At 59.2% G+C, this 18,867-nt stretch overlaps 1 protein-coding gene across 1 annotated transcript in view; it reads left to right on the top strand.

The window, feature by feature from the left end:
* The window catches only part of LOC101643049 (TRIO and F-actin binding protein), a 63,224-nt gene that overhangs the window by 18,480 nt on the left and 25,877 nt on the right, over nucleotides 1-18,867 (top strand). The window contains exons 6-11 of the mRNA XM_013004035.2: nucleotides 2,407-4,534; nucleotides 7,566-7,680; nucleotides 8,474-8,923; nucleotides 8,966-9,565; nucleotides 13,038-13,115; nucleotides 15,216-15,353. Coding sequence (XP_012859489.1) covers nucleotides 2,407-4,534; nucleotides 7,566-7,680; nucleotides 8,474-8,923; nucleotides 8,966-9,565; nucleotides 13,038-13,115; nucleotides 15,216-15,353 — 3,509 coding nt within the window. The remainder of the gene's footprint in view (nucleotides 1-2,406; nucleotides 4,535-7,565; nucleotides 7,681-8,473; nucleotides 8,924-8,965; nucleotides 9,566-13,037; nucleotides 13,116-15,215; nucleotides 15,354-18,867) is intronic.

The following is an 18,867-nucleotide window of genomic DNA, read 5'->3' on the forward strand; positions in this document are numbered from 1 at the left end:
CCCTCAGAGCAGTTGCTGGGTTTGAACTGCTGACTCTGAGGATCACAGCCCAAATCAGGACTGTCATCTCCTCCGATCTGTGACTGGCATCAACAGAACAAAAAATCTTACCATCGTGAATGATGGAGACCCTGGTGGTGCCGTAGTTAAAGAGTTGCTCTGGGAACGAAAAGTGTGGCTGTTCAAACCCACCAGCCACTCCTCGGGAGAAAGATGGGGCAGTCTGCTTCTGCAAAGATTTACCGCCTGGGAAACCCCACGGGGCAGTGGGATGGACCGTCCTGTACGGTGGCTGTGAGTCAGCGCCAGTCCCTCCGCAGTAGGTCCGGTTAGTCTTCCCTTGGCTGGTTTGAAGCGTGGCGTCTGATGAGGTCTACCTTTGACGCAGATCTTCCTGGTAGAGCAAAGACCCTGGGGCCAGGGGGCATGTGCTGAGGGCTGTTTTCAGATGATGGTGGCTTGGGGTGGGGAGATGGCAAGGGGAGGGCAGGAGACAAGCAGATCTGAATGGTCTTTCAGGACAACTATGGCGTGGCGGGTACTCACTGGGCTGCGACCCACAAGGATGGTTTGAAACCACCAGCCAACCCACTGGAAAAAGACAGGCTGTTGGCACCTGTAAAGATTCACAGCCTGGAGGAACGGTTCTACTGCGTCATCCCACAGGGTCCCTGTGAGACAGGATCAGCTCCCTGCAGTGGCAGTGGGTGACGTGAGCAGCAGGCATTGGTGGCTCAGTGGTAGAATTCTCGGTTCTAATGCCAGCCGGTCTTGACTCTCTCAGTGGAGGCTTCTCGTGGCCATGGTGCTGAGCAGAAATCTGCAGAACTTGTATCCTCAGAGGGGAGCCTTAGTGGTTATCCATTGGGCTGTGATCCACAGGGTCAGCAGTTCAAACCCCCCAGCCACTCTGCGGGAGGAAGATGAGGCTTTCTGCTCTTGTCATGATTTACCGCCTCAGAAACCCACAGGGGCAGTTTTACCCTATCCTACAGAAAGCAGCAAAGAAAACTGCTGCCCTTTCAGATCTCAGCCCAATGTGTCACGACTGTTCCACCAGGCTCCTCTGCCCAATAGGATCCTTCTGAATTGGAAATCAACTTGATGGCATTGAGTTTGGGGTTTATGTGCTTCCTTCCATGCTCAGGGGAGTCCTGATGGCATAGTTGTTGCTCATTGGACTGCTACCTTCAAGGTTGGCAGTTCAAAACCACCCGTGGCTCCATGGGAGAAAGATGAGGCTTTCGACTCCCGTCAGGAGTTACAGACTCGGAGACCCATAGGGGCAGTTCTACCCTGTCCTACAGGGTCATAGTGAGCCAGAATCGACTCAGCCTCAGTGAGTTTGGCTTTATTATTATTATTATTTTTCCATGCTAAAAGCAAACCCCACTGTGCTGGAGTCTGTTCCAAAGTGGAGTGACCCGATGGGAGAGTGGAACTGCCCACGTTGTGTGGCAGTCCACTGCGCCACGGAGGCACCTTCCTTCCATGCATGCCTCTGCTCAGGGGACCTCTGGGACTGCACCCCCCTCCCCCAGAGGCTGGTGGAGGCGGGCTGGGAGGGAAAGGAGGGGCACTCTTAAGCAGGGCCTTTGCTGGGATGGATGAGCCCACGGTTCCCTGCACTCCATGTCGGAAGCACCAGCCCAAGGCCGGCACGTGCCCAGTGACTCAGGGGTTGAGGGGCTGGAGAGTGACGCCCAGGTGCTTGGGTTGGGCCTCGTGAGGGGCCGTTGTCAGGCAATGGTGTGCCTCGCGGTGGGTACAGCACCCCTTGAACTGGAGGGTGCGGGCCAAGAACCTGCTGGGGGCAGGTTCTCACACCCGTGTTGCATAGGGCAGGGCCCATGAAGCGTATTCTGAAATCTCCGGGTGAGGCGATGCTGCTCAGGCCTGGGCTGGACTTTGGGTGGGCTCTCCCACGTTGGCGTCAGCCCAATCCTGGAGGCGGCGCATGAGTCCTTTAGGATCTGAGGAGCATTCTAGAACTTACTCATCAGAAAGAGGCTCATTCGTAGAGATGAGGGATTTTCTGCCCGTCCAGTTTCGGAAACAGACCGGGCATGGGAAGGCTGTCTAGGGGCTGTTTCTGGGGTCCCTCGCCCTCTTCTGGGGTCACATGGGCCATCGTCAGACCTTGTCCTGGGGAGCTTGTTTCCTCTCTGACTTGCCCCCAACTGTACCAACTTCCAGATCTATGACCCACTCCACTGACTGTCCCTTGGTCTCGATCCCATTCCTGACCCCAGCGCCCATCCCGTTGGCCTTGGTCAGGGAGAAGAATCTTGGTAGTGTCGCCAAGAAGGGGCTGCGGAGCCTGCCCTGCTCTTCCATCACAGGGGACAAGGGAAGGGAGGCTGTCAGGGTGCCTCCTCTGAGCCTGTGCTTCCCTCCTCTCCCCAGACACCAGCTCCGGGCGACAGCACTGGGCCAAGCTCCGGGGGGAAGGCGGGTACTTCTCCTTGGATCGACTTCGGGCTGCACCAGCCCAAGCTGTCTCCTCAGCCCCCCAGAGCGGACCTCGCAGTGCCACCTCCTTCGCCCATCGCTCTGCCCAGCGGGACGCCACAGCCCAGGCTGCTTCTCCACAACAGGATGCCCCCAGAGCCTCTTCTCCTCCCCAGACCCCCCGGTGGGACAACCCTCGAGCCTCTGCCACCCCACGAAGCAACCCTCACGTCTCCTCTCCCTCCAAAAGCACCCAGCAAGAAAACTCCAGCGCCGCCTCTGCCCACCAAGACGGGTCCCCCACAGCTTCTCCTACTCGTACCCTGCAACGGGACAGCCCCAGAACACCCTGTGCCCAGCGGGATCCTCCCAGAACCTCCTCTCCCAACCGAACCGCCCAACGGGAGAGCCCCAGAACACCCTGTGCCCAGCGGGATCCTCCCAGAACCTCCTCTCCCAACCGGACCACCCAACAGGACCATCCCAGAACACCCTGTGCCCAGCGGGATCCTCCCAGAACCTCCTCTCCCAACCGAACCACCCAACAGGACCATCCCAGAACTTCTTGTACCCAACCGAACACCCTCAGAAGCTCTTCAACCCAACGGGACAGCCCGAAACCCTCCGCCCCTCGGGATAATCCCAGATCACCCTGTCCCCCACGGGGCCACGTGCACTGCTCATCCACGCCACAGTCCAACCCCCGCCCTTCCTCTTCGCAGCAGCGGGACAACCCTGGGAGGATCTCCTCTCAATGCTGCACCCAGCCGGACAATCCCGGACCTGCGTCTCCCCATCGCGCCTCTCCCCGGAAGAACCCCCGGAACTCCTCCCCACACCGCACAAACAAAGACATCCCCTGGGCCTCCTTTCCGCTCCGGCCGACCCAGAGCGACGGCCCCCGGACCTCTTCGCCAGCTCGCGCCAAGCAAAGTGAGGTTCCCTGGGCATCCATTGCGCTCCGGCCAACCCAAGGGGACAGGCCTCCGACCGCAGCCCCAGCTCGGCCAGCCCAGCTTGACTCAGCCTTGTCCTCTGGCCCCCTCGCCAAGCACAACTCGCCATGCCAGGCCGCCTCATCCTCCCAGAACCCCGGCCACCACAGTGCTGCCAGGACTGCCTCTCCTCTGTACCCGCTTAGCCGGGGCGCCTCCCAGACTTCCGACTCCTCCCAGCCTCAGTGTGCCGTGTGCATCGGGCACCGGGATGCCCCTCGAGCCTCTTCGCCACCTCGCTATTTGCAACATGACCCCTTTCCCTTCTTCCCAGAGCCCCGAGCATCAGAGAGCGACTCTGTCCACCACGACCCTCCCTATATGCCCCCTGCCGTCTGCATCGGACACCGAGATGCCCCCCGGGCTTCCTCACCTCCCCGCCACACCCAGTTCGACCCTTTCCCCTTCCTCCCAGAGATACCTGATGCTGAAGACCAGTCTCCGCAGCACGACCCTCCCCAGCTCCCCCCACTTGTGTGTATTGGGTACCGCGACGCCCCCAGGGCCTCCTCCCCGCCACGCCAGGCCCCAGAGCCTGCCCTCTTGTTCCAGGACATCCCCAGGGCCAGCACAGAGAGCCTGGCCCCCTCCACCGACTCTGTGCACATGCATCCCCACATCCCCACCCCTGTGTGCATCGGGCACCGGGACGCACCCTATTTCTCGTCCCCCCCACGCCAGGCCCCTGAGCCCTCCCTCTTGTTCCAAGATCCTCCTGGGGCCAGCATGGAGAGCCTGGCCCCCTCCACTGACTCCCTGCAAGGCTGCGCCTTGCTGCCCCCGCAAGTGTGCATTGGGCACCGGGATGCCCCCCGGGCCTCCTCCCCACCCCGCCACCCACCCAGTGACCTAGTGCTCCTGGCACTCTCACCTCCACCGGGCAGCTCGGGGGGCTCCCGGGGCTCGGCACCCCCCGGGGAGACCAGGCACAACTTGGAGAGGGAGGAGTACACGGTGCTGGCTGACCTACCCCCGCCCAGGAGGCTGGCACAGAGGGAGCCGGGGGCCCAGGCGCAGGGCAGCAACGGGGGCCGCACCCGCAGCCCCGGCCGAGCAGAGGTGGAGCGCCTCTTCGGGCAAGAGCGCAGGTGAGCCCCCGGGGGTGCGGTCGGCCAGGTGGGCGGTGGAGGAGGCACCTGGCCGGCAGCATGCCAAGGGGAAGAGTCACAGGCTTAGGTCGCCAGACCGCAAGGGTTTGAATCTCCAGCCTGCTGTTTCCTGTGTGACCTTGAACAAGCCGTGTCATTTCTGCATAGTAGGGTATTTTGCGATTGTTGTTGTTGTTGAAGTTCAGGGTCAGGTGACGAGCCCTGCGGTGAAGAGTGAAAACCAAGGTTAGGTAGGCCGGGTTCAAAGCCACTCACCAGCCAGGGGGACCTGTGATTTTACCTACCTGAGCCTCAGTTTCCTTATCTGTAAAACAGGGGAGGGTTGTTAGTATAGGATTTCACATGAGCTTCGATACTCAACCCCTGCGTTGGACCCAGAACCAGGGGCATCTTTGCCTTTGACCTCCTGCATGTGGGAGAGGAGCAATGCCCTCTGGGTTGTAACAACACATGACCTTTCAGACAACGGAGGTGTCCACGTTCCACCGATGACCAGGGCTGCCTTTTTTGAATAAGAGAACTCACAGCACGACAGGCTTTCTCAAGGTTAGATCTGAATTTCCTGGGCCGTGGTGGTGACTGAGGCCAAGCCAGGGGCAGGCCCATTCCCTCCAGGGCAGGACCCCCCACACCAGAGGTTCATCATCTGACCCCGAGGCCGCTCCTCTGTGCCCCGAAGGAAGGGAAACCGTTCCTCCAGTGTAGCCTGAGGTTTTGTCCCCAGCACTTCCAGCTCTTAGTTTTTCATGGGTCTGGGCCGGCCAGGAGCACGGGACCGGACGTTTGGGACACGGCATCCACCAACTGGAGCAGCCGTCACCACGGTCTAACTGTAGGACAGCTCCACTGCCCTGAAGAGACACATGCTGTTGTGTCTAGAATCCCTCTATTTTTTGGCCCAGTAGGCAACTTTCTTAGATTGGAATCTGCACGAGAAAACGTCTCTTATTCCTCCAATTTCCTTTCCCAATCAGCTCGCCCCGTTTCAGCTCCAGGCTCTCATGTACGGCCGTAAAGAGGTACAGTCTTGGAAATCCACAGGGACAGTTCCACCCGGTGCTATGCAGTTGCTGTGAGTCGAATTGACGTGTTAGTCATGAGCGTTTTGAGTGTCTTTTGCTCTAAGGAGCCCTACTGGTGCCATAGGTGAGGAGAAGGGCTGCTTCACCACGAGGTTAGAGGTTCAAAATCACCAGCCACTCCTCGGAGGAAGATGAGGCTTCCAGTAAAGACTGACAGTCTTGGAAACCTCAAGAGCTGTTCTATTGGGTCCCTCTGAGTCAGATTTGAACCTGATGGCAGTGAGTTTAAAAATTTTTTTTAAGTTTTGGTCTGATGTCAATGTCTGTACTTTTGATCTGATAACTCAGCAGGGACGTGAAGGTCTTGAAACCAAAGCTCAAATGTTTTCCTGAGAAAGAATTTCTGTCAGCATCCGGGAGTATCTGCCCTCTTTCCCGCATCACGAACTTGATTTTACCCAGTTATTTCCATATATTTGACTGGGAGTTTATCCGATTGTGCTCTTGTTGAGATGGATTCCCTTACCTTTATAATCAAGGTTCTGTTATTCACCTGAGTCGTTTTCACACTCCCCCATGTGTGGCGTCTTGTCCCAGTTGAAAACCCCGAGTCCTTTGAAAACATCTGTGTAAGGAGCCCTAATGGGTTAAACATTGGGCTGCTAACTGCAAGGTTGACGGTTCAAACCCACCAGCCGCCCCGTGGGAGAAAGATGAGGCTGTCTGCTCCTGGAAAGATTGACCACCTTGGACACCCTCAGGGGCAGTTCTGCGCAGTCCTGCAGGGTCTCCAGCAGTCAGAAAAGACTGGGTGACCCAAGCCCCTAAAACTTCACTGTCCGGGGGATTCTGCGGAGCGGGAGACTGATGGCAGGGAAGGGGTCTCATGGGCACCCCCATGGAGCTCCCTCTTCCCTCCCTTTTTGCCGGCGGGTGTGTGGGCTCAGCACAGGGTGGTCTCTCTCTTGAGCTTTCTCCTCTGGTTTCAGTCCAGCCAGGGAGACAGGCCCCCACTGGCCACTGAGAGGAAATCCAGCTCTTAAGCCTCTTTGAAATCCACTTGCAGGGAGTGCTTGGGCCTTTTCTCCGCTCCCCCCCCCCCCATGGGTGGGACGGGAGAGAGGTGCCCAGCTCCTGTTTGGCTGAGCGCTTCCCCCTCCCGGCAAACAGAGACGCCACATTAAACATTAATGACCGGGCCCGCCCATTCGTAAGCAAGACAGTGCAGTCCAGTGAGAGCCTTTGTACAGGTTAGAAGTTTCGTAGCCAGACAGGGCCGCCACGCCTGAAGTCCTGCTGCGTTAGAGACTGCAGGGCATCCGCTGGCTTGTCTGAAGCTGTGTGGGAACAGCTGTGTCCCCTCCTGCTGATGTGGCTAAGAGCTCTTTCCCCAACAGCCGTGAACCCTCTTGTTCACTAGCACCGAGTGGGCAAGGTGAGGCAGGGAGGAACGACCAGAACACCCCATCTGGCAGGGACAGGGCAGAGAGGACAGAACGGAATCTGGGGCACACGACACCGTATTCTGCACCTCCTGCCCGCCCCCTCCTCAAGGGGGTTCGAGAGTATGACGGGAGATCCTATGTACCAGGAGGGGAGTTGGCATCAGGAATCTAGGAAGTGCTTGATAAACATGTGCTGCTGGATTCTGTGTGCACAGTGCCCGGTACACAGTAGGTGCTCAATAAACCTTAATCCCCACCAGACCCAGTCTAACCTTTGTCTGGGGGTGGGTGGTTGGGGTGGGGAATGGGGGGGTAGTCAGAGTAGACAGGCAGCCATGGTCAGGGCCTCATGTGACCTTGTCTTAGCCTGCCCTTCCCCCATCTCATTCCTGAGGCAGGTAGAGTGGAGTCCACCCTCCCCCTATTTCAGAAGGGGAAACTGAGGCCCCGTAGAGCCAGGTGGGTGGGAGCAGAGAGGAGGGGCTGCTGGGATACGGGGAACAGTCCCAAAGGCCCTCAGAGGGGCGCTGCATTTGCCCATAGGAAGCCCGAGGCACCGGGGGCCTCCCAGGCCCGGGACGAGGGGCGGTCACAGCGACCCGGCCAAGGTCAAAGCCAACTGCTCCGAAGACAGTCCAGCCCTGCCCTCAGCAGGGAGGTGAGCACTGCCAGCCCTCTCCCCCCACCCCACCCCCTGGCCCCCCCAAGGGACAGGCCACCGCTTCTTCCCTGCACCAGGGGCCAGCAGGGTCCCCCACTCCGCAGGCCAGCAGCTCTGGGCAAAGTTGTGCAAGGCCCAAATTCCCCCTGCTCCCCTCCCCCACCGCCCCTTGGAGTGCCCTGCCAGCCTGAGCCAGGCTCAGATAAGCCCCAAGGTGCCTGTGTGTGTGTGGGGGGGACTGTCTTCTCAGGGGTGGGAATTTGTGTTTTTAAAACAGCTGTGTTTTAAAGGGACCCAGGTGGTGGAGTGGTTAGACTTTGGACTGCTAACCTCAAGGTCACAGTTCAATACCACCAGCCGCTCCGCTGGAGCTCGGGTCTTGGCAACCCACAGGGGCTGTTCGACCCTGTCCGACAGGGTCACAATGACTCAGAATGGGTTCACTCGGTGGCAGTGAGCTTGGGTTCTGGTTATTTTCTCGGCATACTCGGCCCTGCCCCGTGGGACGCTGAGGTGTTAGCTGTGGCCACTCAGGCACCTGATCGTCTGGGCTGGAATCAATCTCTTGTGGGGTGGGGAGTCCTGGACCAGCTCTTTACAGATCTGTTTCAGGGACGGAGGAAAGTAGGTGACAGCAAAGAGGGGGCCACTCACAGAGGAATCCGAGGGCCCGTGGGTGCTGCATGGAGTGAGGACAGCCCGTCCTCCTCTCTTGGGATACGCTGAGACCCTGGGGTCCCCACCCTCCTAGATAGTGGCCACCCAGCCCTGGGCCTGGAGCTTCAGCTAGCCCTGGCCGCATCCACTGGTGACTGTGTCCCCTCCTAAGCAGGCAGAGCCAGCCCGGCGGAGCAGAGCCGAGGCCCCTCGTGCCAGGATCCCGGAGAGGCACCCTGAGGGGGACCGGAGGCTCCAGGGGTCCTCACAGCCCCCCAGGACATCAGCCAGGACCTTGGAGCGGGAGTGCCAGGCAGAAGGACCTGCAGAGAGAGGCCGAGGGGGTCCGGGGAAGCCCCTGGGGGTGCGGCAGAGTCAGGAGGCACCCCCAGGGCCCCGGAGCGCTCCCCAACACCTGGAGAGGAACTGCAGCTTCCAGGAGAGCCCAGGTCCTGGGGAGTCCAGCTGGGGGGCTGCCAGAGGCCCTGAGGGCACATGGAGGGGCCCTTCCAGGGAGGCCCAGGAGAGCTGGGGGCAGCCGTCAGAGGCCTGGAAGGAGACCCCCAGGAACAGTGTACGAGAGGCCCCCGAGAGGCCAGTCCAGAGGGGCTGGGGCAGCCTCCAGGAGCTGGCCAGTCCCTACCCACCCATGAGCCCTCCAGGGCTCTCGCCATCCCGGCAGCCTGAGATAGCGAGCACCACGGACTGGGGGGCAGAAGGCACAGGCCCACCTCCCCGAGACCCTGAGAAGCGCTCGGAGTTTGACTGGAGGGACCTGCTGAGCCTCTTCCAGGTGCCCACTGAGGGGACCTGGGCCCAACCAGGGGAGTCGCTGCTCGCAGCCCACCTGCCGAGGCTGGCCTGGGAAGGTTTCCTGGGGCTCCTGCAGGCCCGGCTGCCCAGCAGGGACTCAGCTGGACATCAGGCTGGCCCAGCCAAGTCTTCAGAGCCCGAGCTGGGTCCCCCAAGCACAAAGGGCATCGCAGAGCCAGAGTCACACAGCCAGCCTGAAGCCTGGGCCGAGGCCACCCTAGCCAATGGACACAGCCCCGAGCAGTGGCCCCAACGCCCAGCCCAGCCGCCCAGCCCTGCCTGCACCTCCACCCAGTGGCCAAAGACCAAAGTGACAAGTGGACCAGAGAGCTCACCGATGGCTGATCTGGAGGAGTCGGGCCGGCTGCGGAGCTGGAGCCCCGAGGAGGGCCCCAGCTCACCGGAGCGGGAGGTGAGTCCGCTTGTCCTGCCCCAGACAGACTCCTGGAAAAGGCCTCCGTGTGGATGCAAGGAGAAGTCCCTGTCCAGACCGGACACCTCCCCCATCCCCATCCCTCCTAGCAGCACATCCTGGCTACCTGCTGGGCCTGAGACATCAGTGTGCAATTTCCCAATGCAAAAGCCCAGGGGTGCCATGGAGGTTAGGCACTTGGCTGCTGGCTGAAAGGTCAGCAGTTCAAACCCCCCCACCCCCCCAGGAGCCCCGAGGGAGAAAGGCCAGTCCACCTGCTCTGGGAAAGGTATCAGCCTAGAAAACACTGGGGGCAGCCCCACTCTGTCACCTGAGGGTTGCTGTGAGTTTGGATCCATTCGGCATAACCGCACACTCACCATGGCAACAGGATGAGAAAGGCGAGGCTTGTTTCCAGACACACCGAGAGAGGTGCAGAGAGGTTGAGCCACTGGCCAGGGTCTCACGGCTGGGCAGGGCTGGCACAGGGCGGAAGCCAGGGTTGCTGCAGGCAACGAGCACCCCGAGTCCTCCAGCACATGTCCTGGCGGAGCCTTCTCCCTCTGGGCCTGCTGTGCGGGGCACATACCACCCCTGGTCGTTGGGCCTAGTCCTGGAGGGCCAGGAGAGGCTCACATCGGTCCCCAGCCCCCAGTCCCTTGTCTCACGGAGGCAGCGATGCGCATGATCCTGGGGGGTCTCTGAGGCAGACTGCTCCGATGAGGGCACAGGGAATGGAGAGGAGTGCTTGCCAAGCCCTGCCCTGTCCCCTCAGCACAGTGCTAGAGGACCTCTGCCCAGGTTGACACCATCCCCAAGGCAGAGGTACTTGGGTGCTGCCTCAGAGCTCGGAACAGCTTTCCGAGGGGCTGGGGCCAGGAGGAGGCTGAAGCCCTGAGACCTGGGGACAGCTGCACAGTGGGGTCACACAAACTCTCCTCATCTTGGTGCCCAGTGTCCTGCTGCCCCCACCCCCACCCCATCCCATTCATCTGCCAGGTTTCACCCTATGTGGTTCACATGGACACAAAGCAGGAGCCATGATCCCCATTTTACAGACAAAGAAACCGAGGCTCAGACTTACTAGGTATTCATGGACCCTGGAGCTCCTCCCTGCTTTTGACTCCCACTTTCTGAAGCATTGGGGCCTGTGGCAGGATTGGGGACAGGCCCCTCTCTCCCTCCCACCACCTGTTACCACGGAGTCCGCCCCAACCCTAGAGGACAGGGTAGAGCTGCCCCACAGGGTTCCCACGCCTGGTATCTTTGCAGACACAGATGGCCGCCTCTTTCTCCCCTGGAGTGGCTGGGGGATTCGAACCTCTGGCCTTTCAGTTAGCAGCCAAGTGCTAACCGCTGCACCTCTGGGTCCCCCTTTCCCCTTTGTTGGCCTGTGGCTTTGCCCTTCCAGCCTCCGATGGGTCTTGAGCACAGACAAGTGCTGCCGGGCTGGGCCACTGTGCTGTGGTTTGCCGGCTGCCAGCAGGCGGTTGGAGAGGCAGGTGGGCCCCAGACAACTCGGGGAGGGCACACATGAGACTGTGTCTGGTGGATGCTGGAAAGCTGCAGACTGGCCTCCAGAAGAGGGGACTGGAAGGTCTGACTCTTCAGCCAGAAGTACACCAAGGAGGGAGTCTGGGAGGTGAGGGGCAGGTGAGTGGGTGGGAACACCAGGTGCTTATGGGTATTTCACAGGTGACAAAACAGGCCAAATCCCCAAGCCCAAGGCAAGCTGCAGCCGGTGCTCACCAGGCCATGCCTGGGCTCCTGCGGCCCTTTAGCTTCCTCCCGGACCACCCTTTTGTGCTGCAGGGCTTGGTGGGCGCATCTCCCTGCGCCTGCGCCTGCAGTTCTCACTCACAGGGCTCTTCCCTTCCTGGTCCCCTGCCCCGCTCCTGTTCCCCGTTTAAGTCTCAGACCAGGTGCCCCTGTCTGAGAAGATGTCCCTGGATGCTCACCCCAGTCCCCGCCTGGTGATGCCCCCTTCTGGGCTTGGTGACTGTTGCCCTCCATCTGGTCACACTCGTTTGTCATTCTCCCATCAGAAGCACGAGCTCTCCGGGGGTCAGGGCTGTGTCTCCGTGAAGACGCTTCAGGTCTGGGGTCCTGGTACAGCACAGAGGAGGGGTTCAGCGCCCTGGATACTGATCAGTGAATTTGTGGATGCATGGGTGCATGCCTGGGGAACAACACAGGGATTCATGCTCCTGTAGAGCTGGCGTTCTTGGGTGCCATTAAGCTGGTTCCGACCCAAAGCAACTGTAAGCACAGCAGAACAGAACGCAGCATGGTCGTCCGCACCATCCTCACAATCATTCCCACCTCCAAGCCCACGGTGGCAGCCACTGTGTCCATCCATCTCCTTGAGGGCCTTCCTCTTTTCCGCTGCCCCTCTGCTCTACCAAACATGATGTCCTTCTCCAGGGACTGGGCTCTCCTGACCAGTGTTTGTCCAAAGCATGTAATGATAAGTCCAAAGGAGGTAAGTCAAAGTCTTGGCCATCCGTGCCTCTAAAGAGCACTCTGGCCACACTCTTCCAAGACAGATCAGTTTGCCCCGTTAGCAGTCCACGATACTTTCCATATTCTTCTCCAGCCCCGCATTCAAATGCATCCAACTTCAGTCTTCTTTATTCAGAGTCCAACTCTCACACGCCTGAGTCACGGGAGAACGCCAGGGCTCGGGTCGGGTGCACCTTAGTCCTCAAAGTAACATCGCTGCTTTTCAATACTCTACGAGGTGTTGTGCGGCCGCTTTACTTAGTGCAACACATCTTGGAAACCCACAGGGGCAGCCCTACCCTGTCCTATGGGATGGCTGTGAGTTGGAACCAACTTTGTGACGATGAGTTTGGTGTCTTGGTTTTGGGGTGCATGCAAGGAGCGGATGAAGGCTGGATGGGTCAGTGGGTTGGTGGTGGGTGTGTGAATGGGTGATGGACGATGCATTTGGCTACATGGGTGGATGACAGCTGGATAGGCTGGTGATTAATGAGGGATGCGCAGATGTTGGATGTTACAAAGATGAAGGCTGGCTTGACAGTGGCGACAGTGATGTTGGGTGGAGTATGGATGGGTGGATGGTGCATGGACAGATACATATTAGAAGTATGTGTAGTTGGATGTGTAGATGAATGGCAGTTGGACGGACAGAGGCAAGACACATGGATGCTGGCTGACTGGGGACTAGAGGATCAATGTTGGGTAGATGTTGATAGATAGGCCAGAGGACTGATGTTGGATTGATGTTGATCGACTAGAGAATTGATGTTGGGTAGATGCTGATAGACAGAATAAAGGATCAGTGTTGGTCAGATGGGTGGACGGATGAATGGAGGATGGCTATTGACTGGAGGGATGGATGCATGGATCTACTGAAGCCTGGATCCTAGATGGATGTTTGGTGAATGGATGCAAAGGTAGATGGATGGATGGATGTGGGCTAATCCATCTGATTCTTTCTCATCTCCAGTTCCAACCAGAGAAGCCTGAGGTGTCAGAACCAAGCAGAGACCAGGACTCCCTGACTGACCTGAAGCAGGCAGACTCGGTAGTTGGGGCCTGGGCCTGGGCCTGTGGGGAGGGGAGGGGAAAAGAAATCAGGTGGGAGGTGGACTGAATCCCTCAGATGAGCTTGGGGCCCGTCCAGACCAAGATCGGCTGTGCCATTTGTGTGCAGGGTGGGTGTGCAGCAGCCAGCCTGGTTAGCAGAGGGAAGTCTGGGGCCCGGGTAGCTGGGGAACAGTCTCTGGCTTTTGCTTCTGACCTACTGAGCCGCCCTGAGAAGGTCACTCTCTTCCCTGGGTCTGGGACCCTCAAAGTCTCTAGGGGCACAGTCCCCATTCTGAGGAGCTGGGCCAGGCCAGGAGAGCGGGTAGGACTTCCAGGAGCTAGGGCCAAACACGCAGCCCAAAGGGCCCAGGAGGTACCCAGCCTGGGGCTGCATGTGGGGGCTGGGAACCATGGGGCTGCTCCAGGCCTGGCTGCAGCTGAGCCACACTGCTGTGCCCCGCCCTGCCTTCCGGCTGCCAAACAGACTGCTCTCATCATCACACTCAGCCCCCAGAGAGGTGAGGTCAGAGCTGAAGGCCGAACCCCGGGTGGGATGGGGTGGGGGTGGGGTGGGGGAGTGCACAGGAGGCAAGGGAGACCCACCCTGGCTGTTGGGGATGTGTTTTCCTAGTCCCACTGTATCCCAGGCCACCTCCTGCGCCAGGTATGACAGATGGGGAAGAGAGTGCCTGCCAGGTGGCCTGGCACCCAGGGGGCTAGCCTCATCTGACCCCAAGCCAGGGCTGTGCAGGGAGGGATTGGGGCAGGGAGCTGCTCCAGGCACATATGCAAGGCTGGGCACTCTGCTCCCCACTGGCCCCGCCCCTGCAGGGGGCCAGTCTCCCCATCTGTGAAATGGGGGAGGCACCCACCAGCAGCTCTGATCACCAGTGTCCCGTCCCCCCCGCCCCCCCCTCACCGGGCCTCCGGCAGCTCCGCTCTTCCTCTTTCTGGGCTATTTCCTCACTTCCTTGTGAGCCAAGAGGAAACAGCAGCTCAGGGCTGCCCCTCTAGTCCCCACAGAAATGGCCGCTGGGCAGCAGCCTGGAAAAACCTCTCCTCCTTCGCCCCAGGGAGCCTTGATGGGCAGAACTGATAATTGCCCCATTCATTGGGGCACTCACTCATCCACTTGTTCTGCCACACACATCCTCTTTGCCCTCAGCTCTGGGGAAGGAGAATCCAGCACTGTCCAGGCTGCGGGAGGGAGGAGACACACCATGTGGTTAGGGCTGTGGTGGGGGTGGGTGCACGCCACCCCCCAAAGCCCTCCCCACCCTGTGCTAGCTGCTTCAAGGTCCAGTGGCAGATAACCCCCCCTGGTTTTTTCTGTTTGGACTCAGCTTGCTGGGTGACTTTGGGCAGTCCTTTGGCTTTGCAGGGAGGGATTGGGGTGGGGAGCTGCTCCAGCTAGACTGTTTTCCCAGGGGTCACTCTAAGTAGAGGTAACCCGGGGGCTCTAGGAGCCTGTGACTCCCTTTTCCTCAAAGCAGGATCACAAGGAGCCTTAGTGGCCTAATGGATTACGTACAAATTGGGCTGCTGCCCACAAGGTCAGCAGTTCGACTCTCATAAAGAATTAGTCTGGGAACCCCACAGGGGGCAGTCCTATAGGGTCACTGTGAGTCGGTACCAATTCAGTGGCAGAGAGTCTGTTTTTTGGGGTGGTCCCAAGCCCAGTACCCAGGTCAGGCAGATAGCAGATGAGTCTATGGGGACTGTGGGCAGTGCCTGTGTGACCCCAGCCCTTGGCTCCCCATGAGTAACGTGGCCCCCAGGGTTTCCACACCTGTAGATCTTTCTAGAGAACCTGGACATCTGTTTTTGCAATGTGCAATCTCTCAATGATTTAACATTCAAACCTAATTCAGAATCATTTGAAGACCCCTGTGGGCCAAGCCCCTCCCCTGGGCCTGTGCTTTGGCCTCAGGATGGCGGCAGGGCTTCTAGCTCAGTGGGGGAGTTCAGGGGTTCCCTTCTGGGCAGCTGGGCAGAGCGAGGTGGGCAAGGAAGAGTGGGCAGGGGGTCGGGGTGCACAGCCAGGGATGCCCACACCACCTAAGGGACCTGGGGGCCAACACTGGACCCTGTTTGACAGGCAGACAAGAGGCCAGCAGAGGGCAAGGCTGGGAGCCCACTCAGGGGCCGACTGGTGACCTCATGGCGGATGCCCGGGGACCGGCCCACGCTGTTCAATCCACTCCTGCTGTCTCTGGGGGTCCTCAGGTGGCAAAGGGTAGGCTGGCGGGGGGGAGGGGCAGGAGGGTGCGTAGAGAGGGAGGAGGGGGGTGGTTGGTTTTAGGCAGAGACGGAGCCCTAAGGGGATCCCACCCAGGGGAAAGGAAGCCAGTGGCCTAGCACCTAAACCTCCCCCCATGGGCCCTGGAAGTAAGTCTTAACACCTCCATGGCTGGAGGGTGGGGCCTGTGCTCAGTTTTGGGGTGAGGGGTGGAATGAATGACCAGCACCTCATCCGGATGGACTCCTCACCAGCCAGGGAGCCAGGTGCAGGCCGGGCTCGGGCTCGGGGAGGAGCCACGAGGGACTCTGGAAGTGCAAAGTGCCTCCCTCCAAGACCTGGGCCACAGCCAGTTTCATGCACATCTGGCCTTTCGTAACCACAACTGCTGCCTGCTCCGAGGACTGTAAACACCCGGGCAGGGAAAGGAGGTGGCTCCATCTCCCCCACCCTTCCACCCCCCTCCAGCCCTCCCCAGAGGCTGGGCCTGGGGTCTCTCCCCTCCGTGATGGGCTGCCGCTTGCACTCAGTAAGGCTCCCTGGGGAACACTGAGCATGGGGTCAGGCACCTTGGAGGTAAGACGGCCATTCTGCAGATTAAAAGATCAAGGCTGGGGAAGGTGAGAAGAGCTGCCTGAGGTGGCAGGTGACACTGCTGGGGTGAAAGACAGGGAGGATGAGAGGAAGAAGTCCCTCAGCCCACCGCCTCAGCCCCTCGGTGGTCCTCCAAAGGAGAGCTGGTGCAGTGAGCAGACCAGCCTGGGTTTGTCAAAGCTCCCTCATCTTGAAGGTCACTTAGCATGTAGCAGGTCTGCAGCCAGAGGCAGGTGGCTAAAAGGACTTGGAGAATCAGGATGGTGGTATCAGTAACCAGCATTTATTGAACACCTACTGTATGCCCCAGGAGCCCTGTGGCATAGTGGTTACGCAGTGGGCTCTTTACCGCAAGGTCGGCAGTTTGAAACCACCAGTGTCTCTGAGGGGGTGGGGGGACTCTACGCCTCTGAACAGTCAGTCTTGGAAACACCCCTGTCCTGGCAAGCAGCTATGAGCGGGCACCAACTGGTGGCAGTAAGCTTGGTTTGGTGTTTGGCACTATGTGCCAAGCTCTGAATCCTTACCGCCAGGAACACCGACTAATGAAGCTCAGAGAGGACAAGCCACAGACATGTTCCAGGTGACGGGCCAGGGAGGGGGCATGTGTGTGAGCGGTAAAGCTAACATTCAAAACTTGCCCTGGCTGGCTGCAGCGCCAGGGAGCCTTCGTACCCCGGGTCCCCAGCTCTGTGCACCTTCAGCTCTCCGAGGCCCACTGCCCCCTGAGAGTCTTCCCATTAGACAGGTGTTACTGCGGAAGCCCAGCGAGTCTTCGGGCAGCCAGGCTTCCATGGGGAATGAGGAAAGCCAGGGGCCGGGAGATGTGAAATTATAGGCGGACAGGATTCCGTGAGCCTGAGGCCAAAGGCCAGGAAGCAGGGCCTCGTCCCATCCTGGCCACTAGGCTGTGTGGCTCTGGGCCAGTGTTGTCCTCTGCCCTCCCTGCGATCCTCTGTGTCTTGCTGTGAGCCCGGCTGATCCCAAGGTCCGGGACTCTGGGTTTTCCCGGTCCTATGGGGCTGGTTGTGGTCAAAGTCATTCTTGGCTTGTGCGTTCATTCACTTAACTGTGCATTGATTCTCACCCTGTGAGTCAGGGCCTACGAGGGTCGAGGCCCTGGGCTGGCCCCCAGGACACAGACCCCAAACCACTCTGTTCCTGCCCACAGGAGCTTATACTCCAGTGGGGCACTAACATGTAACTGGTCAAAGCACAGCACAGTCATCGCTTTGGTGGGGAGATGGACAGATGCGGGGTGCACCAGACAAGGAAGTCAGATGAGGGGAGCACCGGACGAAGTGTCACAGGTGGAGAGCACCAGATGAGGGGAGGATTTGAGGAGGAGTCACAGGTGGGGAGCACCAGACAAGGAGTCAGATGAGGGGAGCATTTCTGAGGATGCTGGGGCACTTTGACTTCCTTTGGACTGGAACTTGAAATGTGAGAAGGAATTTTCCAGGCACACAAATATTTGGAAGAGGGGGAGACAGAGAGAGAGGTGGGGTCCCCAGGACAGGACAGGAAGGGTTCCAGATGTGGCAGTGGACAGCATGTACAGTCAGGGAAGCACAGGAGGGCCTGGCTTGGCAGGGACATCCCATGTGCCCAGCACATGTGTGTGAGAGATGATGGGAGACAGGCAGGCCGTGACCGAGTTAGCATGGACGAGAGCAGATAGCTGTTGGATTAGCCCTGGGGAGTTACAGAGGGCCTTGGGCAGAGGAGCAGCCTGACTGTTGACGTCAATAGAGGGGGAGTCCCAGAGACCCAAACCCAGCAGTGCTCACGCCACCGGACCATGGAACAGTGACAAGTGAGGTTTCCTACGTACGAGAGGGCTTCAAAAAGTTCACAGAAAGATGGAATGAAAAGCGATTGGGATTGTTCCATGAACTTTTTGTAGCCCCCTCGTATGTGTTCCCTCACTCCCCCAAGGGCTGGGGCCTGAGTGAGGGGCCGAGGCCATGCCAGAAGACCAGGGTCTAGGGAAGATGCCCAATCCTCAGCCTCATTCTCAGAGGAGACACTCCCGGTGGGAGTGCCAGCACTCTGGGGCACCAGTTCTTTGTGAAAGAGGGACAATAATTAGAGGAGTGACAAACTGAGGGGCAGCATAACTGAAACAGCAGGTATTCGCTGCCCCTCTCCTTCCGTGCAAGGAGAGCTACGTGGGGATAAAGAGGCCATTTGGACTGTCATCCTTCCAACACAAGTCCATGACCTCCCACATTATCCATTTCACAGAAGGGGAGGTTGAGGCACAGAGAGTACCGCGCTGAAAGTACCTCGCTGAAAGTACCACGGGAAAGAGGCAGGTTTGAAATAGACATGCACTTATGGACAAATCCCTCCCCTGGGACTTGGATGATGGCTCTGTTAAGTGATCTTAAGAGATGCCGGACACATCGGTACCCCCACACCCAAAAACTGCCAAAGAAGCCCAGGGACGCTCCAGGCTGGTGGAGAAGAGAGCAGAGTTGTTCCCGGGGTGGCACAAATGATTAAGTCCTGGAAAGGCTCAAACCACCAGACTGCTTTAGAAGCAAGGCTCTGGGATGGCTTTCGAAAGGTCACAACCTTGGGGCTCCAAGGGGGTCCCCATGAGTCCACACGAACTCGTGGTATTTAACAACCGCTCACCAAGAACTGACTTTGTGCGCAGCTTACCTGCTAGGAATCCCGTCTCTTACCGTGCGCTCGCGGGCAAGCGGGCTCACCCCTCGGAACCCCTGTTTTCATTAGTAAAATGGGGACAAGGTGGCTTCCCTCTCAGATCCGAAGTCAGGGTGAAATACGATCGCGCAGGTAAGAGCGGGACTCCACTGAGCGGTTCATACCTGGGGCTTGGTCCCGGTCCCTGACCACCTGTGGGCGCCGCGCCCGGCCGCCCCCACCCCAGCGCGGAGCCGGACGG

Source organism: Echinops telfairi, unplaced genomic scaffold, assembly GCF_000313985.2.
Source record: "Echinops telfairi isolate 266 unplaced genomic scaffold, ASM31398v2 ScPeMD7_2;HRSCAF=8, whole genome shotgun sequence".
NCBI classification, from domain to species: Eukaryota; Metazoa; Chordata; class Mammalia; order Afrosoricida; family Tenrecidae; genus Echinops; species Echinops telfairi.